This window comes from Perissodus microlepis, chromosome 1 (genome assembly GCF_051167445.1).
Source record: "Perissodus microlepis isolate ML-2025 ecotype Zambia chromosome 1, ASM5116744v1, whole genome shotgun sequence".
Taxonomy (NCBI): Eukaryota; Metazoa; Chordata; class Actinopteri; order Cichliformes; family Cichlidae; genus Perissodus; species Perissodus microlepis.
In genome coordinates this window covers 14,621,435-14,641,977 of record NC_140461.1, presented here as the reverse complement: position 1 = coordinate 14,641,977, position 20,543 = coordinate 14,621,435, and the positions used below count along the sequence as shown (strand labels likewise).

At 40.1% G+C, this 20,543-nt stretch overlaps 1 protein-coding gene across 1 annotated transcript in view; it reads left to right on the top strand.

Moving 5' to 3' along the window:
* smyd3 (SET and MYND domain containing 3) overlaps positions 1-20,543 on the top strand; it is a 96,716-nt gene that overhangs the window by 16,595 nt on the left and 59,578 nt on the right. Inside the window, exons 2-5 of the mRNA XM_084931159.1 lie at positions 11,099-11,162; positions 11,336-11,443; positions 11,724-11,781; positions 15,663-15,817. Of these exons, the coding sequence (XP_084787285.1) occupies positions 11,099-11,162; positions 11,336-11,443; positions 11,724-11,781; positions 15,663-15,817 (385 nt within the window). The remainder of the gene's footprint in view (positions 1-11,098; positions 11,163-11,335; positions 11,444-11,723; positions 11,782-15,662; positions 15,818-20,543) is intronic.

Sequence of the window (20,543 nt, the reverse complement as noted above, 5' to 3'; positions counted from 1 at the left end):
TGGCTGTGGCTACAATGTAGCTTGCCATCACCAGTGTGTGAATGTGTGTGTGAATGGGTGGATGACTGGTTGTGTAAAGCGCTTTGGGGTCTTTAGGAACTAGTAAAGCACTATACAAATACAGGCCATTTACCATTTACCCATTCTGATGCCTGCCTTGAACTTGCAGGTTATCTTGATCATGCCTACATCCCTAAATTCATCGAGTAGCTACCATTTGATTGGCTGATTATATGTTTGTGTTAAGAAGTAATTAGACAGGTGTACCTAATGAAGTGGATAGTGATTGTACAGAACCATTTCGGATTAACTCTGTGTCTCCTGATGGAGGAATCCAAACAGTGTGTTAAATCAGCAACAATGACAAATTACCTCAGCAAATAATCTGTTTGCATTGATATCATTTCAATTTTAAGGCTACAGAAACATCTCCTAGCAACAACATGTACGTTTCAGTTGATTCTGACAAAGTTGTACTTTTGTATTTTCTTACTCAGTTGTATATAGCATTTGTATTCTATTTTATTCTATTGTATATAGTATTTTATTTTATTTCATTCCAGTGTTTTCTAATTTCTGCTACATAACTTTGCACTTTTGCTGTAACGAACGAAATTTCCCACCTGTGGGACTAATAAAGGTGATCTTATCTTATCTTATACTTGTGGAGTCGCTCCACGTTTCTTTTTGCTGTTTAGATTAATGTCTCGGTCTGTCCAACAAGTCCCGAAGCCAGATCACAGTGTGGTCCTGGAAGTGAGTGTGACATATGTCGCTGCAACACTGCAGTGCTCACTGAAACACATCAAACTTCCCCCCACTGTCTTCCCTCTAAACCTAAATCAGCTCACGAAGCTCATCCATATTATCATACAAACACCTCATATTCACCATGGTGATCGCATGAACAGCTCCAGCTCTGAAACTCCATCGTCTCCTTCGCAGCTCCTTCAGGAATCGCAGGCTTTGCTCCAGGCAATAGAAATGGCAGTAAATATACTGCCCAGAGCATAATGTGAAGACAAAAACACAAGCAGACTTATAAAACCAGACTTTAACATATTTCCAAAAGAAAATATGGTCATTTAATGTTTGTAGCCATTACAGACTACCCTAGGAAAATAAAATAAAAGTGGCTTAGACTAAAAAAATTACAGTCATGCTCATATATTGGACGATAAGTTAATAACGGAGGTATCATGACAGTCCATGGCAGTGGATTTATGTTAATATTTTTATTTTACATATATACTCACACACCATTACTTGTCATGTTGGAGTGAGACGTACCACGCTGTGTTGACCGCTCAGCCTGAAAATGAGAAAACTCACTCAGGCACGACTGGACAGCCCAGAGACGAGAATACCACTAATTATTAACATACACAAACGCACGCACACACACAAACGAAATCTCAGGGATGCCATGTAGCAGCCAATACTCACGGGAAATTAATTATCATGCTACACACACCAACAGAGGAATGCTGAGGTAGGCCTAATTAGGTGTCTGATAGCGTAGACTTAACAAAATTGACCACATATACGCCCATGTGAGTGCAGCGATCTATCCTCCTGCATATCAATGGAGAAATCCAGCATTTTTCATTCACTTCACCTAATTTTGAGTGACAGCTTTTTATTATTTCTTTTTTTCTAATGTTGATGTTTCTCCCTGTTGTATTTCTTTCACTTCTGGATTTTTTAATTCTTCGCTAATTTCTATTTTATCAACATCTGTGTCATAGACGAGGCGTTTGTGTTAAAGACAAAACATGCTTGTGTTTGTGCTTTCCTGATTTACAAAGTCATAAAAGCATATCGCTGTTGTTTGGAGGAAAAAAATTTAAGTAGGCACAACATTATATACGTTATACTTCACTGACTCTGCTCATTTCTTTTTAAATGGCGTTCATTGTAAACTATGTAGAAAAAAATGGATTTTTTCTCTTGTAAAAATACTTACTGTTACACATTCAGTTTAATTTGATCTAGAATTTGATGACTATTAAAATTACTGAACATATTCTACTTTGAAGGGGGGAAAAAATTCTCTGCAAGATGAGAGGGAACCTTATGACTTAGGATGAAGCATTGTCTTGATTAATCGTCTCTTCTGATGTCTTTCAAGTCTGTGTGTGCCCCCTTTGAGTAAAAAAAGTTATTTTGACTGTTTTGTGATCGATTGTTGATTCATGTCAGGAAAATCCCAATTGCATTTTTTCCAAAAACCGGTAAGACCAAAGATTTGTCTCATTTTGTTTCTTAAAACTCTGGCCAGTTCCCGGTTGTCACAATACTATTATTATTATTATTTCTGCACAAGTGAGCTTTTCAATCATAATAAACAAATAAACCTTAAAATAAAATCACAAAACAATGCTGACTAAAGTTACAGATTTCCCAGAGGATTATAGGGTCCACCCTTAAAAGGCTGCTTGTTGTTGTGTTCGGTACGATGGGATGCGTTCGTTGTTTCCACAGCGAAGATGTGAGGTGCAGCTTTGAAACAAAGTCCTTTTGAACTTGTTCTTCCAAACTTTGTGGCGCAAATGAAGTGAAAAACCTTCAAACGGCAGACACAGCTCCACTGTTGGTAAAGTTGTTTTCTGTGGTTGCTTCTATTTATTCGTCATCTGTCTTTGCTGTAACCCTCCCAGTTCTTAAGAGTGTTCTTGCTAATTACCATTAGCCATTGAGCCATTCAGCAGTGCAATTTTACAAATGTGCTGGCAGTAATGTTAGAGTGTTAGTAGTGTTAAGTGATTGTGTACCTTTGCCCTGTTAAACAGATTTAGTGATGGATTATTATTGTTGTTGTTGTATATTAATGAACTGTGTGAGTTAAATTTATACAGACCCCTCGTTCGTCAGTAGGGATGGGTATCGTTTAGGTTTTATCCGATACCGGTGCCAAACCGGTACTTTTGAAACGGTGCCGGTGCTTAAACGGTGCTCAAACCGGTGCTTAAAGAATGGAGAACACAAAATTGATCCAAAAACCTCTCATGTTTAGCTGTTTTTTTGTAAAAAGATAACAATGTTAGCATTTTCTGCAGCTATGGGGCATATATGGTATCACTCTTGGCTGGAAGCAGTGCTTAAACAATGGAAAAAACACAAACTTTGTCCAAAAACCTCTCATGTTTAACTGTTTTCCACTTTTTCTTTGGTCATTTTAGCCTTTTTGGCCAGGGTGAAGGGAGTATCTGCCATCAAACAAGAAAACAGCCGCATGTAGCTATGATGATGTTTGCTAGTTCACCTTACATGCATTAATTTAACAACGTGGTTAGCCTACTCAACGTAAATTACACACGAACAACATTAAGCTACTCACGCAGAGAAGAACGACTGCTGCTGCTGCCATCATCATCCGTCATCATTTCTGCTACACTGGCAGGGCTAGGGGCCAGGACTCTCCTCTTCGGGTTTTTGGGGGATGTTGCTAACTCCGGGTCCGATAACAGGCAACCCACCTGCAGTAGATGTGCACGGTGTGAGAGCTCGCAGCAAGCTATCAAATACGGCGCATTTTTCGGCTTAAAAAAAAAAACGCTATGCGTCGCCAGGTGTTTCATCGGATTTGAGGTGTTACCTCCTTTGACAGTATCACAGTATCACCTTAAAGCACTTGTTGCAGGCTGCTGAGTTTGCATATTTTACTGTGAAGTACAGCCAGACTTTTGACCGCTTCACCTTGGGCGTTTTTAATCTGTAGCTCTGCTCTAAAAGAACGCACCTACCTGGACCCGCCTACTATCCTCGGAAACGTAAAATGATTGGCTAGAATCTAAAGTGTATCACAGCTCAGGAAAAAAAGCACCGAAATAAAGCACCGAAATGTGCGCTGCTTTTCGGTCTGGTTACTACCGTTTATGTCAGAACCGGTGCCATCATGGCACCGGATACCGGTACCCATCCCTATTCGTCAGTAGGAAGTATTACAATCTATTCAGTCCACTTGAAAAGCCACAGTTGACATTTTATCTGTTCAGAATTATAGTGATGCCCAGCACTAATATACTGTATATAAAAGATGGACAAAGTAAAATATCAAGTCCTTTAAAGCTGCATTCTTTTTATTGGCAAATGTGGGCTACTGTTTGTTTCTAAAAGAAGTCGGTTGAGTATAAATCTATGGGAAACGAGTGTTAGGTGGAATCTACACAGGAAGCGGTTTACAGTGACGTGGCAGCAAGAATACACTGAAAGTCAACAACATTCAGGGAAGAACATCAGTGATTGCCATATGTGGTAAATGCATTATAGGGTTACCCTGGTAACCATGCCTGAAAAGCGACAGCAGCAGGAGATGAGCGTTTCACTTCCCAGGGGACGCCCCTTTATTGAATACATCATGAATGATCCCTATTATGTTCATAAAGAACGATAAACAGGATGTAAGTTAGGGCACTCATCACATCTCAGCAACTTAGTCATGTAGACATGGTCAAGACAACCTTCTGAAGTTAAAAACTGAATATCAGAATGAATAAGAAAGGTGATTTAAGTGACTTTGAACATGGCATCAGATGGGCTGGTCTGAGTATTTCAGAAACTGCTGATGTTCTGGGATTTTTCTGCACATAAATTTCTGGGGTTTACAGCAGGTCACTGGGCAAAAATGCTTTGATGTCAGAGGTCAGAGGAGAACAACCAGACGTCTTCCAGCTGATCAGAAAGCAGCTATAACTCAACTAACTATTCATACAACGGAGGTATGCAGAAGATCATCTCTGGAAGCACAATATATCAAAGCATACATGGTTATAGCAGCAGAAAGCCAAGAACAGGAAGCTAAGGCTATTATTTTCACAGGCTTACCAACGTTGGATAATTGAAGACTGGAAAATCATCGTGTGGTCTGATGAATCCTAATTTCTGTTGTGACATTCAGATGGTAGGGTCATAATTTTGCATAAACAACATTAAAGCATGGATCCATCCTGGCTTGGTTTCAATGGCTCAGGCTGGTGTAATGGTGTGGAGGATATTTTCTGGGCACACTTTGGCCCCCATTAATACCACATAAGCACTGTTTGAATGCCACAGTCTACCTGAGCATTGCTGCTGACCATGTCCACATCCGGTACTAGCAGCGTGTACCTAATAAAGTGGCCCCTGAATGTATACATTATTAGATATGACACTGACAGGTGGCTTTAAAAAGAGAAAATATGCGAATGAAGGAGTCAAATGATGATGTTAGGGGAGAAAAAATGACATTGAGAGCAGGAAGTGTGTCGTGCAGAGAGAGAGAGAGAGTCTGCTTTTTTTCTACGTGCTACTAATGAAAACCTTCTAATATTATTCATGAGTTTTCCTACTGTGCCTGCAGTCCAGCCATGGAGCTGCCATCCAGAAGACTATCACTTCACACAACATCTGACAGAGACACAGAGGGAGACGAAGAGCAGAAAAAAGGCAGCTGGAAGAAAGAGGGAGAAAAGGGATAAAGGGAAGGAGCGGTTGACAGAGCAAAAGAGGAAGCATAATAATAACAGAGCATGGCTGGAGATGAGAAGGATGTGCTTCCTAGGGGGAATCATAATCTCTGTATGAAAATGAGTCACTTCTATTAAACAATGGAATAGGGTTATTTTGCTGACTAACTAGCTGATGAAGACTAAGGAATGTCGTATCCTTGTCATTTATTATCAGTTTCTATGCTTTTTGTTTTTTTGACCTTCTCGGTCTGTTCTTGTTGTGCACATCTATATTTAGACTATGTTAAATCAGTTGATGTCACACATTGTACTGCGTCAAGGAGCATATGTTCTTGAACTTGTATTGCTTGTTGCCTGGAGGCTAGAGCAGCGCCATCTTTGTATTTAAATCATGAAATACTGTGTAGAAAATGTAAAGTATGCGTGTGGGTGGGTGTATGAACCGAATGATCCCGAATACAACACTTGCTCAAACTGATAAACTTCAGGATGTTTCTGATGGCGTGGTGGTAGAAATTTCAGAAGGTTCACGTCTTTTACGCGATTTTTGTTCTATGATTGGATTTTCGTTGCCGAGAGGAAATATTCAATTACCTTCAGCCAAGATAAAGCGTCTTCACTCCTGCTGGAATACCTGGATCATATGACCGTATCTGTTCTTGGTGCTCATGTCTGATTCAGTGCTAAGTGTTTATCAGCCTTTAGGCGATCACCATAACAGCAGTTTTTGTGCTGCAGCTGTACATTTATACTGCTACTGATAAGCTGTCTGGATTTCTATCTGTTGTCCCATCTCTGCAGGCGGTTCTCTTTTCTCAGTGACCTTTTGTCTCGTTTTGTTTGACAGATTTTTATGTTGATATTGGTCATTTGAAATGGTATTCCTTTTCATCTTACAGTCCAGTATCAAACTACCAACGTTTGTGCCCAAATGTACTCTCTAAATGTTAGGATTGTGTATTGATGTATTCAGAGAGGCCCATATGGATCTTTTTGTAATTCTGCCTTTCTACATCACTACACATTAAAATCAATCAAAACGTGATCGCAATACAGACAGCTTTAATTAAAGAGGTCTAATCAAATATTTAATTAGATGTTTAGGGATTACAGCCATTTTTATAAATAGTCCCCCAATTTCTGAGGTACAAAAGTAATTGAACAAACTAGCAGCATTTTAATTATAAGAAATATTTTTAATAGTCATGGACATCACCAAATGCTGTGTTTTCCTCCCTTAAGATTTCTGCCAGGCCGTTACTGCAGACGCCTGCAGCTGCTGCTTGTTTACGATTCTCTGCCTTCAGCTTTGTCTTAAGTATCTGAAAAGCATGTTTTATTGGGCTGAGATCAGATGACTGACCTGGCTGTTGAAGAATAGCCCATTTTTGCTGTAAGAAATTCTGGTGTCATTTTGCTTTTTGGAGTATGCTTTCAAACAGTTTCAGTCAGTAGTCAAATTACTTTTGAGATGCTAAAAATTGGTGGTTATGCATAAAAATGGCTGTAATTCCTAAACCGTTAATTCAGTGCTTTTGTTGCTTCAAACACATCTTAATCATTTGACTTGGTGTGTTGGTGTAAAAATGGAAAATAGCAAAAATCACATCATTGTTTTAGATTTAAGCATGTCAGTGGCCAGTGTTTTATCTGTTGTCACTATAAATTTTGTTCTGACTTAAGATTCAAACATAGTACGATGAAGTGTTAAAAGACTTAAAGGGGCCTTTTGGTTTTCTGTGTTTTCTTTTGTTTGCCTGTGGTAGCCAATCAGAAGAAGTCTGGCTTTAAAGAAGGGTGAAGGGGGCAGAAAAAAAAATTTAAAAAATGAGAGGATGAACTGAGGGGCTGCCCCAAGGCCAAGTATAAGATGTATAAGACTTATTTTGAGCTGTGAGTAATGCAAAGCTGCTCTGATCCAAGTCTAAGAATAAAAATATAGAGCTGAAAATCACAACAGGTCCTCCTTAAAACAGTTCTCTCTTCTTTTTTAATCAAGACGTTATTGTTTCCCAGCACAAAGCAGGTGAAATGAAATTTTAAAAGACAAAAAAAATCATCTAATATAATAATTCAGAAACCAATAATTCCCAGAGATTGTTTAGCATATTCAATGGTTTTCTAGCCTGCAAAAATATGAACAAATCACATAATAAATTATTTGGTTACATGATTATGATGGAATTCAATTTGAAACAGATATTGAACACGTGATGTCATTGTTTACCTTATAATGGAAAATTGCCTAATATATGCTGTACATGAACATGCAGTGTAGCTTCTACAATGTGCAGCGTCCAAGGGGTTACAGTGAAAGGAAACAAGTACAGAAGTTTAAAAAAAATGGGATTGTCATCAGGATTGCTCTCTGGCCTGTGGAAGATGGATGGATTTCCTGTGTCTTGCAGCTTTTAGTTATGATCTGTCTGTGTTTAGGTTTGCCCTTATCCTATCTGTTGTTACTACTCTGTGTCTCAGACTCCAGGCATGTGTTTCATGAACTGTGGGTGGCTTCCGTGTTTCTGGTTGGTCTCAACATGACAAGAATAACTCTGCTTTCATGAAACTCTGTCCCAGGGTGAAACTATAAATTTAGGGTTGAGTTCCAAGCTGGAAGGGCAAATAGGACACAGCAGCATAACAAAAAAGGGGTGGGGGGGAAGACAGATGGGAAGGACAGCTGTAAAATGCAGAATCTAGAGAGCAGGGAGGGAAGAACAGGAAAGAGAAGAGTGTTTTGGAAACTTGTACAAGACTGAAGGCGCCTTGAGCCAAATACAACAATTGAGTCTGGTCACACGCTGATAGATGAAACGCTCACAGGAAACACTTAACTTCTGTCACTAATGTTGACGCTCAACAGCCTTTGGTCAGACCTGCGCTGCATTTGTTTATATTAAATTTCAGATTTTGCCTTTAAGCTCTTTCTAATGTCATCTACTGCATTCATAGGTCCAGCATGTCCAATCTAATCAAATGTGCCGCTTTCAGTAAGATAAGCCCCGGCTTAATGTATTTAAATCCATCATAACATTTTTTCCATTATCTCATATTTCGTGTGTGAGCTCATATTACCATCCGCTGTCAGAATTAATTAGTAGGATTTTATTATTTTCTTTATTTTCTTTTCTTATTATATGATAAATCCATAAAGACTTGCAACTTATTATTGTATATTAGCTCACGCTAAACCAGCCTTGGGGTGTTCGACTGTCAGTGCTTATGCGCCATTGTTGGTAATGTGAAGAAATCCTTTAACGAATGAAATGAATGCTAGGTTCTAAGCACTCTGCTTTGTCATTTGTTTCATGATTTCATGAAGCATGTGTCTGTCATACAGTGGTCTACCATGGAGTTAGAGGGTTTTTTGTGTTTGTTTTTTTTTACTGTCTCTATCTTTTTTTAAAAATTTTTTTTCTTTTGTAGAAAATAAGCGATGAGGTCCTTGGCTGTAAAATTAATCCTGCGTAGAAGTCTGAGAACTACAGTGTGAATAAACCTGCGCCTTTAAGTATAAGATGTGAAACAAAGACTTTCTTTCAGTGGGATTAAAAATGACTTAATTTGAGAAAAAGTAAAATCTGACTTTCAGAATCAGACTTTTGAAGCTGATGGTACATTTTAAATCTGTAGCACCGTGTAGAAACCTTCTCTGGTGCTGATGGCTATGTTTTCTGATACTCACTTCAATCTGTTTTCCTCCCATGTGACAGGTCAGGCAGGTATTTTACTTTTTGATCCATTTTCCCCGACATGAAATACTTAGCACTTATTAACAGGTATCTGTGTCTGTGCATTGCAGCCATACAGTTTATCAATACATCTTGCTAACCAAGCTTGCTGACTTTGGAAACTGGTCAAGTGGAGGACAAAAAAACAAGAGGCAGGTCTAAAAAGCTACGTACAGCAGATGAACACTATCTGAAGGTCATGTCCTTAAGAAATACTAAAGAAAGCCATTAAAAACCTGACAGAGGACCTGAGAGATGCATCTGGCCCTTCAGTTTGCTGTTTACTGAAGCGTCATCAAAAATGTCTCAGTGGAACGGTGACTGTCAAGAAACCACCTTTTGTTAAGGAAGGGAAATGGTTAGAAAAGGGGGCAGTATGCCAAATTACACAAGAACTCATGAAGTGATACATTTAGAAATGTTTGGTTCAAATCATCCATATCTACAGAGGAGGTCAGGAGAGAGCTACAACTGTGAGTGTCTGCAAAACTGAGGGTCTGTGATGGTTTGGGCTGAATTTCAGCCACTGGTGCTGGAATTTTGAATGCAGAATAGTAGTCAGGTTTTGATCCACCATGCAAAACCATCTGGGAAGGCTCTGATTGGCAACAGCTTAAATTTTCCATCCATCCTTATTTATAAAGCACCTTAAAACACAAAGTGGTGTGCACTGGAATTAAATAATAAAAATACATAAGATATATATTTATAAAAAAGATTTTTCAGTATGACAATGATCCCAAACACACTGTGCTAATTTAATAAAACCATACTTGGATAGAAAAAACACAAGGGGACACTGTAAGTCATGGATTGGCCTCTCCAGAGCCCAGACCGCAATATTGCTCAAGCATTGCAATCATCTTGACAGAGAACAGAACAAAAGGCAACAACATTCAAAGAAGAGCTTTGAATGTCCTCCAAGAAACCTGGAGAACTTTTCCTGAAAACTACTTAAAGAATAAATCACTGCACCTATTTCTCATTTTCCTAGTAAAACATAAAGAAATGAGGGATGGCTCAAGACATTTGCAAGTATAATAAATAATTGATTTGAATAGCCTACATTGACTTATGTGTATGCACTCATACACACACACACTGAAAAGATTCCTGTGAGTCACAACTTGTGTGTTTTAGTGATGCCCCCACTACTGGCTGTAATTGGCCTCATGAAGCAGGCTGACACTGCGGTGCTCCGGCTTGTTATCAGGCTGACAGACAAAGTGGAAAGGACAGCAGTATCACTCAGAGATACGCAGCAGACCTCGGAGGCATACGCATACTCACAAAAATACACACAAACACCACCACAAGTGGACGCACAGCTGTCACATGTCGCCGTTCCGACACAGGCAAGTTATGTGATGTGGTGAGACTAACCGATGGTGACGGTGAGGAGAGTGCACCTAAAGTATTGCCCTTAAATGACAATCGAATTGGAGCTGGGTAGACAGATAAAATGAGATAATGGACACACACAGTCAGTTTAATGCGATGAATAGAAAAGGATAAGACGACATCCTTTCACGGTGAAAGGTCAGTACAATGACAGAAGTATGCTTGAGCTGATTTAGGGATTTGTTTGGTGATGCTGAATTTTAACAGTCTCAAAAAGTATTTAACATATATGGAACAGCTGAATGTTTTTGTTCAAACACTACAACTATCTGTCAGTACAGGAAGACTGGCATCGCAAGTTTCGAAATCTAAAATCCTGGTCCCATTCCAGGCCACCAACACCTTTTAAGTCATCTCTAGCACTTTCTTCTCTCAGCTGGAGCATTTTTGTTTGTTTTTTTTAAAGACAGTGATTCAGCCTTTGAATATTTTATGTCTTTAATGCCACACTTTCTTCTTTTTAGTTAAGAATGTGCGCAGAATTAACACAACTTTTCAAAAATTCCTTCTGTCTAGACGTGAGAGCTTGTTGAGGTGTTCCCAGTGCAAGACGGCTCGCTACTGCAATACCACGTGCCAGGTACAGTGTGTGTGTTTGTGTGTTTTAATCTTTTGGGGACAAAAATCAAGTTCTCATAATGTAAATCATTACATTTTAAAGTGTACACTTTGTTTATGGCTTGTAGCCGGGGTAATAATGGCTATGATGGATGTGTCTGTATACATCAGTGTATTTATATCCTCCTTCTGCAGAAACAAGCATGGTCAGGCCATAAGAGAGAGTGTAAATGTCTGCAGAGCCTCCTACCCAGACTTCCTACTGACTCAGTCCGTCTAGCTGCGAGACTCATCTTTGCCTTGGTATGTTGCTGGACTTTCCCACTGTTCAACTCAGTTAAACTAAATGTGCTCAAAGAAAGCTGCTTAATACCTTTCCTTTTATGCGCCATAACAGGCGGGCATTCCTGCTCTCAGAAAAACCAGACTTTAAAGAAATCCATGTCATGTTTTCTCAGTGTATGAAAGTTTCAAGGACTTTATCTGGGAGCAACAATAAATACAGCACATAATGCGCATCGATAGGAGAACGATATTTCAGTAAAACCAGAGTGAACTGCTGAACTTCTCTTTTTCTATGCAGTTAAGTCCATCTAAGAGCAGCAGTGAGAAGCTCTACACTCTAGAGGAACATGAATCACGTAAGTTTGTCTTGCAAGTGTCTGTGTGCGTTTTACCTCAATGTAATAAAGGTTATTAGAAAATGTTTGCTCTTTCACCTGTGTGTTTATTTATATATATATAGAGAGCGCGTGTATATATATAATCCAGTGGTAGTCAAATGCAAACTTTTTATTTTCAGCTGGGCTCATTCCTGTTTTAGATGTTATAAGGTTTTCTTTAAAAACCTTATTGCAGAACCTTTTACAGAACAGGCAAAATGATGTTGACTTGTCTTGTTACACTTATTGTAAGTGTATCATAAGAGCTTTAAATTTGCAAATTAGATTATTTTAAATGCTGAAAAGCAGAGAAGTCCAGAGCTCCCTCTCTCCGCCCACCTTTTTCAGCTCATCAGGTGTTTCTAGGTGAGCTAAGACATGTAGTCTTGGGTCTACCCCGGGTAAGACATGCCCAGGACACTTCACTTGCCACCTGGTGGCATCCTTGCTAGATGCCTGAACCACCTCAACTGACTCTTTTCAGTGTGGAAGAGTAGAAGCTCTACTCTTAGTCCCTCCTAAAAGGCTGAACTCCTTACTCTCTCTCTAAGGGAGAGGGGCCCAGCCACCTTTTTGAGGAAACTCGTTTCCGCCGCTTCTATCTGTGACATCATTCTTTCAGTCACTACCCAGAGCTTGCATCCATAATTGAGTGTAGGGATATTGCTTGACCAGTAAATTGCCACTCATGCTCAGCTCTCTCTTCACCACAACGAACCACTACTGCACTAATCCGACATTCTCAAATTCCTCCAGCAGGAGCACCTTGCAGCATGCCACCCAGTGACTCCAAGAAGGCTGCGTACTCTGAACTTTTGTTCGGCAACTACAGATAGTCGAGACAAAACGGTGCAGGGCAACAACCCTCTCGGCTACCGGAGAAATCTCCAACATTCAGGCAGTGACCTGCTTAGTGCACTTATGTTTTCTGGAATTTGACAGTGATTATAATTAAATGGCTTTTAATGGCTTTTTAACAACAAGTTAGTCCACTGAATACCTGCACAGTGTTTTGCTGGAGGTTTCTTCTTGTTAAAAGGGAGTTTTTCTTTCCCACTGTTGCCAAAGTGCTTGCTCTTAGGGGGTCACATGATTGTTGAGGTTTCTCTGTTGTGTTACTACAATATAAATGGCCTTGAGGGAACTGTGGTTGTGATTTGTTGCTGTATAAATAAAATTGAATTGAATTGGATGCAAAGCAATTCTCATTATGCACCCAAAAGACCTTCAGTATCAGCATAATAGAAAAAGTAATAATTCATCTCAGAGAATGGATTTTTATAAAAAGACAATGTGGTTCCTGGAGCCAGTAGGTTTTTCTCACTGAGCCTAGCCCCAAGCAACTTTGCCGCTTCCTGTGGCAAAGACAAGTTTTAACTGTGGCTGAGTGAAGAACTGGGGGACAGATGAGCTACTAGAGGATGGATCACTAAAAAGTTGTGCATCTAGAAACAAAACATCAGACTTTTCTCTCTCATCAACTAAGCCAGTAAAACAACAGGCAGTATTTCATCTGAATGCGGTGCAGGTCTCGTTGCTGATGGCAGGTTAGGGTAACTGGCAGGTGATTTAGTTTTGGAACTGTATTCAGAAATACTGACTAAACAGATGGAGCAGCCATCAAAGTGATCCCGTGGTTCCCTCTGTACCACTAGAAATCCAAAACCCAAGCTCTTTTTCTTTCCATTATTCTGAGATTTTCAACACACACCTGACAAACTGAATGAGAGGCCCACGGCTTGTCTTGATTACCCAGTTCCATACCAAAATAAGCAGAGGATGCCTTTTCCCACAAACTCTGTTATGTTTTGTTGCTGTTTGGATATAGTGAAGGATCCACATGTTTAGCATCTGGATCATGTTTACAGTTGTCACTCGTCAAAAAACATGATGTGATAGAGCAAAATGGATTTTTTTAAAACAAATGTTAGATTTTATACAGCGAATATGATGCAGGACAGTGTGACGGGTTTAACAATATTCTGCATTTACAGGGAGTGCAGAATTATTAGGCAAATGAGTATTTTGTCCACATCATCCTCTTCATGCATGTTGTCTTACTCCAAGCTGTATAGGCTCGAAAGCCTACTACCAATTAAGCATATTAGGTGATGTGCATCTCTGTAATGAGAAGGGGTGTGGTCTAATGACATCAACACCCTATATCAGGTGTGCATAATTATTAGGCAACGTCCTTTCCTTTGGCAAAATGGGTCAAAAGAAGGACTTGACAGGCTCAGAAAAGTCAAAAATAGTGAGATATCTTGCAGAGGGATGCAGCAGTCTCAAAATTGCAAAGCTTCTGAAGCGTGATCATCGAACAATCAAGCGTTTCATTCAAAATAGTCAACAGGGTCGCAAGAAGCGTGTGGAAAAACCAAGGCGCCAAATAACTGCCCATGAACTGAGAAAAGTCAAGTGTGCAGCTGCCAAGATGCCACTTGCCACCAGTTTGGCCATATTTCAGAGCTGCAACATCACTGGAGTGCCCAAAAGCACAAGGTGTGCAATACTCAGAGACATGGCCAAGGTAAGAAAGGCTGAAAGACGACCACCACTGAACAAGACACACAAGCTGAAACGTCAAGACTGGGCCAAGAAATATCTCAAGACTGATTTTTCTAAGGTTTTATGGACTGATGAAATGAGAGTGAGTCTTGATGGGCCAGATGGATGGGCCCGTGGCTGGATTGGTAAAGGGCAGAGAGCTCCAGTCCGACTCAGACGGCAGCAAGGTGGAGGTGGAGTACTGGTTTGGGCTGGTATCATCAAAGATGAGCTTGTGGGGCCTTTTCGGGTTGAGGATGGAGTCAAGCTCAACTCCCAGTCCTACTGCCAGTTTCTGGAAGACACCTTCTTCAAGCAGCGGTACAGGAAGAAGTCTGCATCCTTCAAAAAAAACATGATTTTCATGCAGGACAATGCTCCATCACACGCGTCCAAGTACTCCACAGCGTGGCTGGCAAGAAAGGGTATAAAAGAAGAACAACTAATGACATGGGCTCCTTGTTCACCTGATCTGAACCCCATTGAGAACCTGTGGTCCATCATCAAATGTGAGATTTACAAGGAGGGAAAACAGTACACCTCTCTGAACAGTGTCTGGGAGGCTGTGGTTGCTGCTGCACGCAATGTTGATGGTGAACAGATCAAAACACTGACAGAATCCATGGATGGCAGGCTTTTGAGTGTCCTTGCAAAGAAAGGTGGCTATATTGGTCGCTGATTTGTTTTTGTTTTGTTTTTGAATGTCAGAAATGTATATTTGTGAATGTGGAGATGTTCTATTGGTTTCACTGGTAAAAATAAATAATTGAAATGGGTATATATTTGTTTTTTGTTAAGTTGCCTAATAATTATGCACAGTAATAGTCACCTGCACACACAGATATCCCCCTAAAATAGCTAAAACTAAAAACAAACTAAAAACTACTTCCAAAAACATTCAGCTTTGATATTAATGAGTTTTTTGGGTTCATTGAGAACATGGTTGTTGTTCAATAATAAAGTTATTCCTCAAAAATACAACTTGCCTAATAATTCTGCACTCCCTGTATCTGGCAAAAGTCTCATTGAGATTGAAAGTCCCTTTACAAATGTGATTTAGCAGATGGCGTCAAACATTGTACCAACTTTATATATTAACAAATACAACTGTTAGATACTAGAAATTAGTGAAAACCTGCATCATATGTTATAAAATATCAATTTAGGTCCATTTACAGGCAAATTTGAGTGCAAGTTTTAGGAGTCCTCACATCATCACCTTAAAGAACGTTACATTTTTACACCAGAATACCTGGATTTTATGAAGTGTTTCAACTACATTTGTATGATTTTTTTAAAAAATGTTTTTACAGATCTAACTTCTATGCCTGAGAAGAAGAAACAAGGTCTTTCTCAGCTGGCGTCCATGTTAGAGCTGTACCTGCAACAGGAAGTACCTGACCTGTTACAGGAAATGGGATCAGCACTGCCACCTTCCTGCCAAGAACCCCTCAGCCTCATTGCCAAGGTCAGCTAAATGCACGTTTGCTTTTCTGCATAGTAAGAACACCTTGACATCCTCATCATGCACATGAATACGCAATCAAATCCCGTGTACCTCCATAAAAAGACACATCACCTCCTCCTTGACTTATTCCACCGCGCGTCTGAGATCTTCCGAGCATTCGTAATCAGATCCCCTGTGTTTATGTATTCCCAGAACAACTTCAGGTCTCACTCTCTTAAAACGTACCAGCTGTCTTCGGTGGAACTGAAACCACAAACTCCTGTGTGTTTATCTGCAATCTGCTCTTCCTCTGTTTTCTGTTAGCTTGTGTGACTCCTCGTCATTTCATTGTGTTTGAATTCCATCTTGTGTGCGTGTTCACTGTGTTTTTCCCACCACAGTGATTGCATGCGTGTTTCTTGAATGATTATGAGCCTTTTGATAACACAAAGGTGCAAATAAGCACTTCTTACAAAAAACTGTCATGATCGAAACAAAATACACCAACTTTCTTCATCCAACTTTTCTACATATAAAGCGTCATTTACATTCGACTCAAAGGAAGTCAGATTTAATCAGTGGTTGTTTTTTTTTTTTCAACAGATAGCTGTGGATGTATTTCAAATACTGTACTCGTAAGGCGAGAAAGGGCAAAAGTGTTTTGGGGTTTTTTTTGTTGCTCTTTTACATTTCGCTGAAGATCGTATAAACAAACCAGACTGCTGTTAGTAGACTGTTCTGTGGACACATGTGGCTAAGATGGAGGTTTTGGTGTAAAGCAGAAGCTTTATGTTTGGAGAAGGGAAAGCTTCACATACCAGTATAAGAGTCTTCCCCATTTATGAAAAGCGGTGGGAAAATCACGGCTTGTTCCTGTTTTGTTGTCAGTGGGCGAAAAAGTCTCGGCATCATTGAAAGAGCAATACATTTAGAATCATGCACGAAGAACAAGATGTCAGCACCTCCATCCGTCAACAGAAACTCAAGCTGAGTGGTACAACGCACACAAGTTTCTACGAAAGAGTGGTGAGAGATATATGGAAAAATCTCAATTATGACCTTAATTCAAGAGAAATTAGCTGTTTACTTGAGAAAACCCACAAAAACCCAGAGTTGCATGTGTTCTAAACTTCAGAATGATTTAATTTCCTCTAAGCTGATATAAAAGAGTGATCAGCTGTGACTGGAAATATTTAGTTGCAGAAATTGCTGCTGTTAATGTTGTTTAAGGTGATCTCATCACCGGTATATGTGACACATATTATTACTGGTAATTCTTCTTAGTGGAAAGTTTTCCTTTGGTTAGGGTCGCTCACAGGTCACTCACCAGGTTCACTCACCAGGGGGTGTTTACAATTAGAGCATTTGTGCCACAGTACAGTGACTCAGCGTCTGACTGGAGACACCAGCAACCTACAGACAGACAACAGGCTTTTTTCTCCTTTGTAAGCCCAGCCACAAAGGCCTGTATTCAAAAGATTGGCTAATGGAGAGGAATGTAAAGTACAGGAGTGCCTTGTTTTTGTAGAAGCACTTTGTTTTAAAATGGCTGTCAGATCGGACGTCGCCTTTATGTCCATCAATTTGTTTTGCTCTCTTTTCCTTGGTTGAGCCTCTGCATGTGACATGTTTGTCTAGAAAACACAAGATTTCGACAGGCAGTGCTCACTGACCTTTAAAAGCTTAAATTATAAAGTAAAATAAAGAAGTCAATTCAATTTTATTTATATAGCACCAATTCACAACATCAGTCGCCTCAAGGCCAAGTACCATCTTCAAAACAATCACTTGAAGCCTGCAAATCTGGATATTTGGCATGCAGACCTGTGCCTCGTATAACAGCTGAGTTTTGTTGGATATGACTTATTCGTAAAGAGTTTATAATGTCAATGAAATTCACTATATAGTCATTAAATTTTAAGAGTAAAGCCATTCATGCTCACACCTTTTACCTTGGTAATATACACGTGATCAGATCTTACGAGGCTGTGAAATGACGGCTGAGTAATCGCTAACGCTGCTTATTTACACTCTCTGCATCTCTTATGTACTAAATCATACACTGCCATCATATACTGATGTGGTCATATGTGATCCATTGGACTAAATCTTTGGGTCTGGTACAGTTGGGTTATCAGTCATTCATAATCATGAATCAAGAAACACATAAGTGTGGCGTCCTTCCTAATGCCACATGAGCTGTCTATGAAACCAGACGAGGTGGCACAGAAAGCAGTGGTTTAGTGTGTCTGAGAAATATCAGGGAGAAATGGCTGTCCTGCAGCGTGCATTATCTGTAATGTGCTGCATACTGATGTGAAACCTTTTTAACTACCTTTGATTGATTGATTGATTGATTAATTTAAAATCTCACCTTCAATAAGATGGGCTAATAAATAAACGTGCCACTATCCAAAATGGTGACTTATCGTCTGCCAATAGGGGGCACTGTGATTGCATGGCCAACAGCTGTATTTGTAGTGCAAAGGAGTCCTTCATTCCACTTTTGCTCTCTTATGTTTCATATTTGCTTTACCTCCCCTGCCTCTGTTGTTTCTACCTACTGTATGTTTACAACAATGTAAGGACAGTCAGACCTACTCTGTGCACTTCTGCCTGTCCTTATATTTTTGTCTCTCTCTTTGCTCATTATTCTTTTTAATGCAGCCCTTTCTTCTTCCCGTCTCCTCCTCTTGTGGTCGCTCTTTTTAATGGTCCTAGTACATAAGAAATGAGGAGTTTATTATTGTGTACTTGGAGCATTCACTGTGCTTAACAAAACAGGTCATTACTGTGAGTGTGCTGTGTGTGCGTGTATGGGCATTTGTGTATGTATACGTGTGTGTTGGAGTTCCTCTCGTGTGGGGGTTTGTTTTCTTTTGTGCCATAAAACCATTCTTTAGGCTAATAGCTGCTCTATCCTGTGTGCTAATAGTGTCGTACAGAAACATACATGCACGCTGACGCACACAAGGAAGCAGTCCCACATCATCATTACTGCTCTTAAGAGCAGCAAGAGGAGCAAGGAGGGAAGTAGGGAGAGTTGTATTTGTGTGTGCTACCACTGTGTACTGTGTACAGTCTGTGTATTCACAGTGCTGGGGAAAGGTTTTAGACACCTAACGTGTTCTCGTAACACTATCACGGAGCAGCTTATCAGATTCTTTCTGCAGCACGATGGTGACGACAAACATGGAAACAGAAGAGCAACATCTTCAGGAACGCCTCCTCAGTAGAAGGTCTGCATGCAGGAAGACTGCAGTGGGCATGCATCGTGTCTGTCCATGTGCTGTTTTTTTATCAGACTGCAGCAGTATAATAAGCGCAAACATGGAAGCTCTAACTGTGCTGCTTTCATTGTTTCTTTAAAGCAACTTCCCCACTCTGCAGTGTGTGTGTGTGTGTGTGTGTGTGCGTCTCATCTTAGATACTTGCACATATTTGTATTTATGTGTGAATTTCTTTTTGTGCTTATGTGGTTAGTTCGTCTTTGCCTATACTTGTGTGTATTGCTTAGGTAAATGTATGCGTGTATGTGTGTGTTCTCTAACCAGCCTGCGAGCCTGCGTGTGAACTTATTGTTATGCTGCATCAGCCTTTGGTGCACTGAGACCCATTTCTCACACAAACTCCTTACATGACCGACATGTTACCCCATAAAAAACACACTCTCTCACCCCTCTCTGTCTTCCTGAACCTGGCTCTGTGCGTCTTGTTTTTTTCCTCTCTCGGCCTCACCCGTTTGCTCTGCGCCGCCTATCATTTCTCTTCTTCATTGACATTCGCCCTTCTCGTTCCCTCTCTGCCCAAGTTTAGCTTTTGATATGAGGGTTATAAATAGCTCTTTAAAGACACCTCACAGGGCTGTTCTAACAGTCCAGTGCCACCTTTTGAATTTTAAAATCTTCACTTAAAGTAACTCAGAAACATCATAGAAAAGTCTCGCGCTTTAAAGCATAAAAATACAGTTTGTACTTTAAGATGATGTTAATGATTTTGAGCAGTGTGCATACAGTAATGCTTACTGTAGCATTATGCACAGAGATGAGTGGGTGGTTTAATGTGTAGTCTGAAGATAATTATTAGTGAATATGCAGTTCGTGCTTGATGAAAATATAAGATTTTAGTATTAATAATGGGGGAAGTGCTGAAACATGAGCTAGAAATGCCTCATCTATAGTAGCTACCTGGAGACATTGTCACACAGTGGAGGGGGGAGAAGTTGCCCTTAAATACATAGATGCAGTTTACTTCAAATGTGTTCGAACTACTGGAAGCACTTTGTTTGGTTTAGGGAAATGGTGGAAGCTTCAGAGGGTGTTTTGCTGCTGCCGAACAGAAAAGAATGTCTTTTGCAGTGAAGTGAAATGGAGTGTTGAAAACAATCGTCTGTGCATCCTTTTTTGATTGCTGGAAATCTCCACTCCCATTTCCTTACTTGTTCAAGCTACCTGCTTCAAGTATTCTGTAATCAAACTGTGCATAGCATCCCTGTGTTGAGGTGACACACTGTAGGCTTTGCACACATGCGCGTTACTGTAGTCCCTGCATTGGGTGAATACCCATAATCTTTTCTGCATAGCCAAAAAGCTACAAGAAACATCACTGTGGGACCACGAATCCAGCTTCACACACGTCTCCGGGACACAGCAGGTGTTTGTGTTTGTCTGCAGTACTTTGGGCTGTGTCCCTAATATGGTGCATACAGCTGTTTATCAGAGGACTCTTTAAGACCTCCTTACTGTTG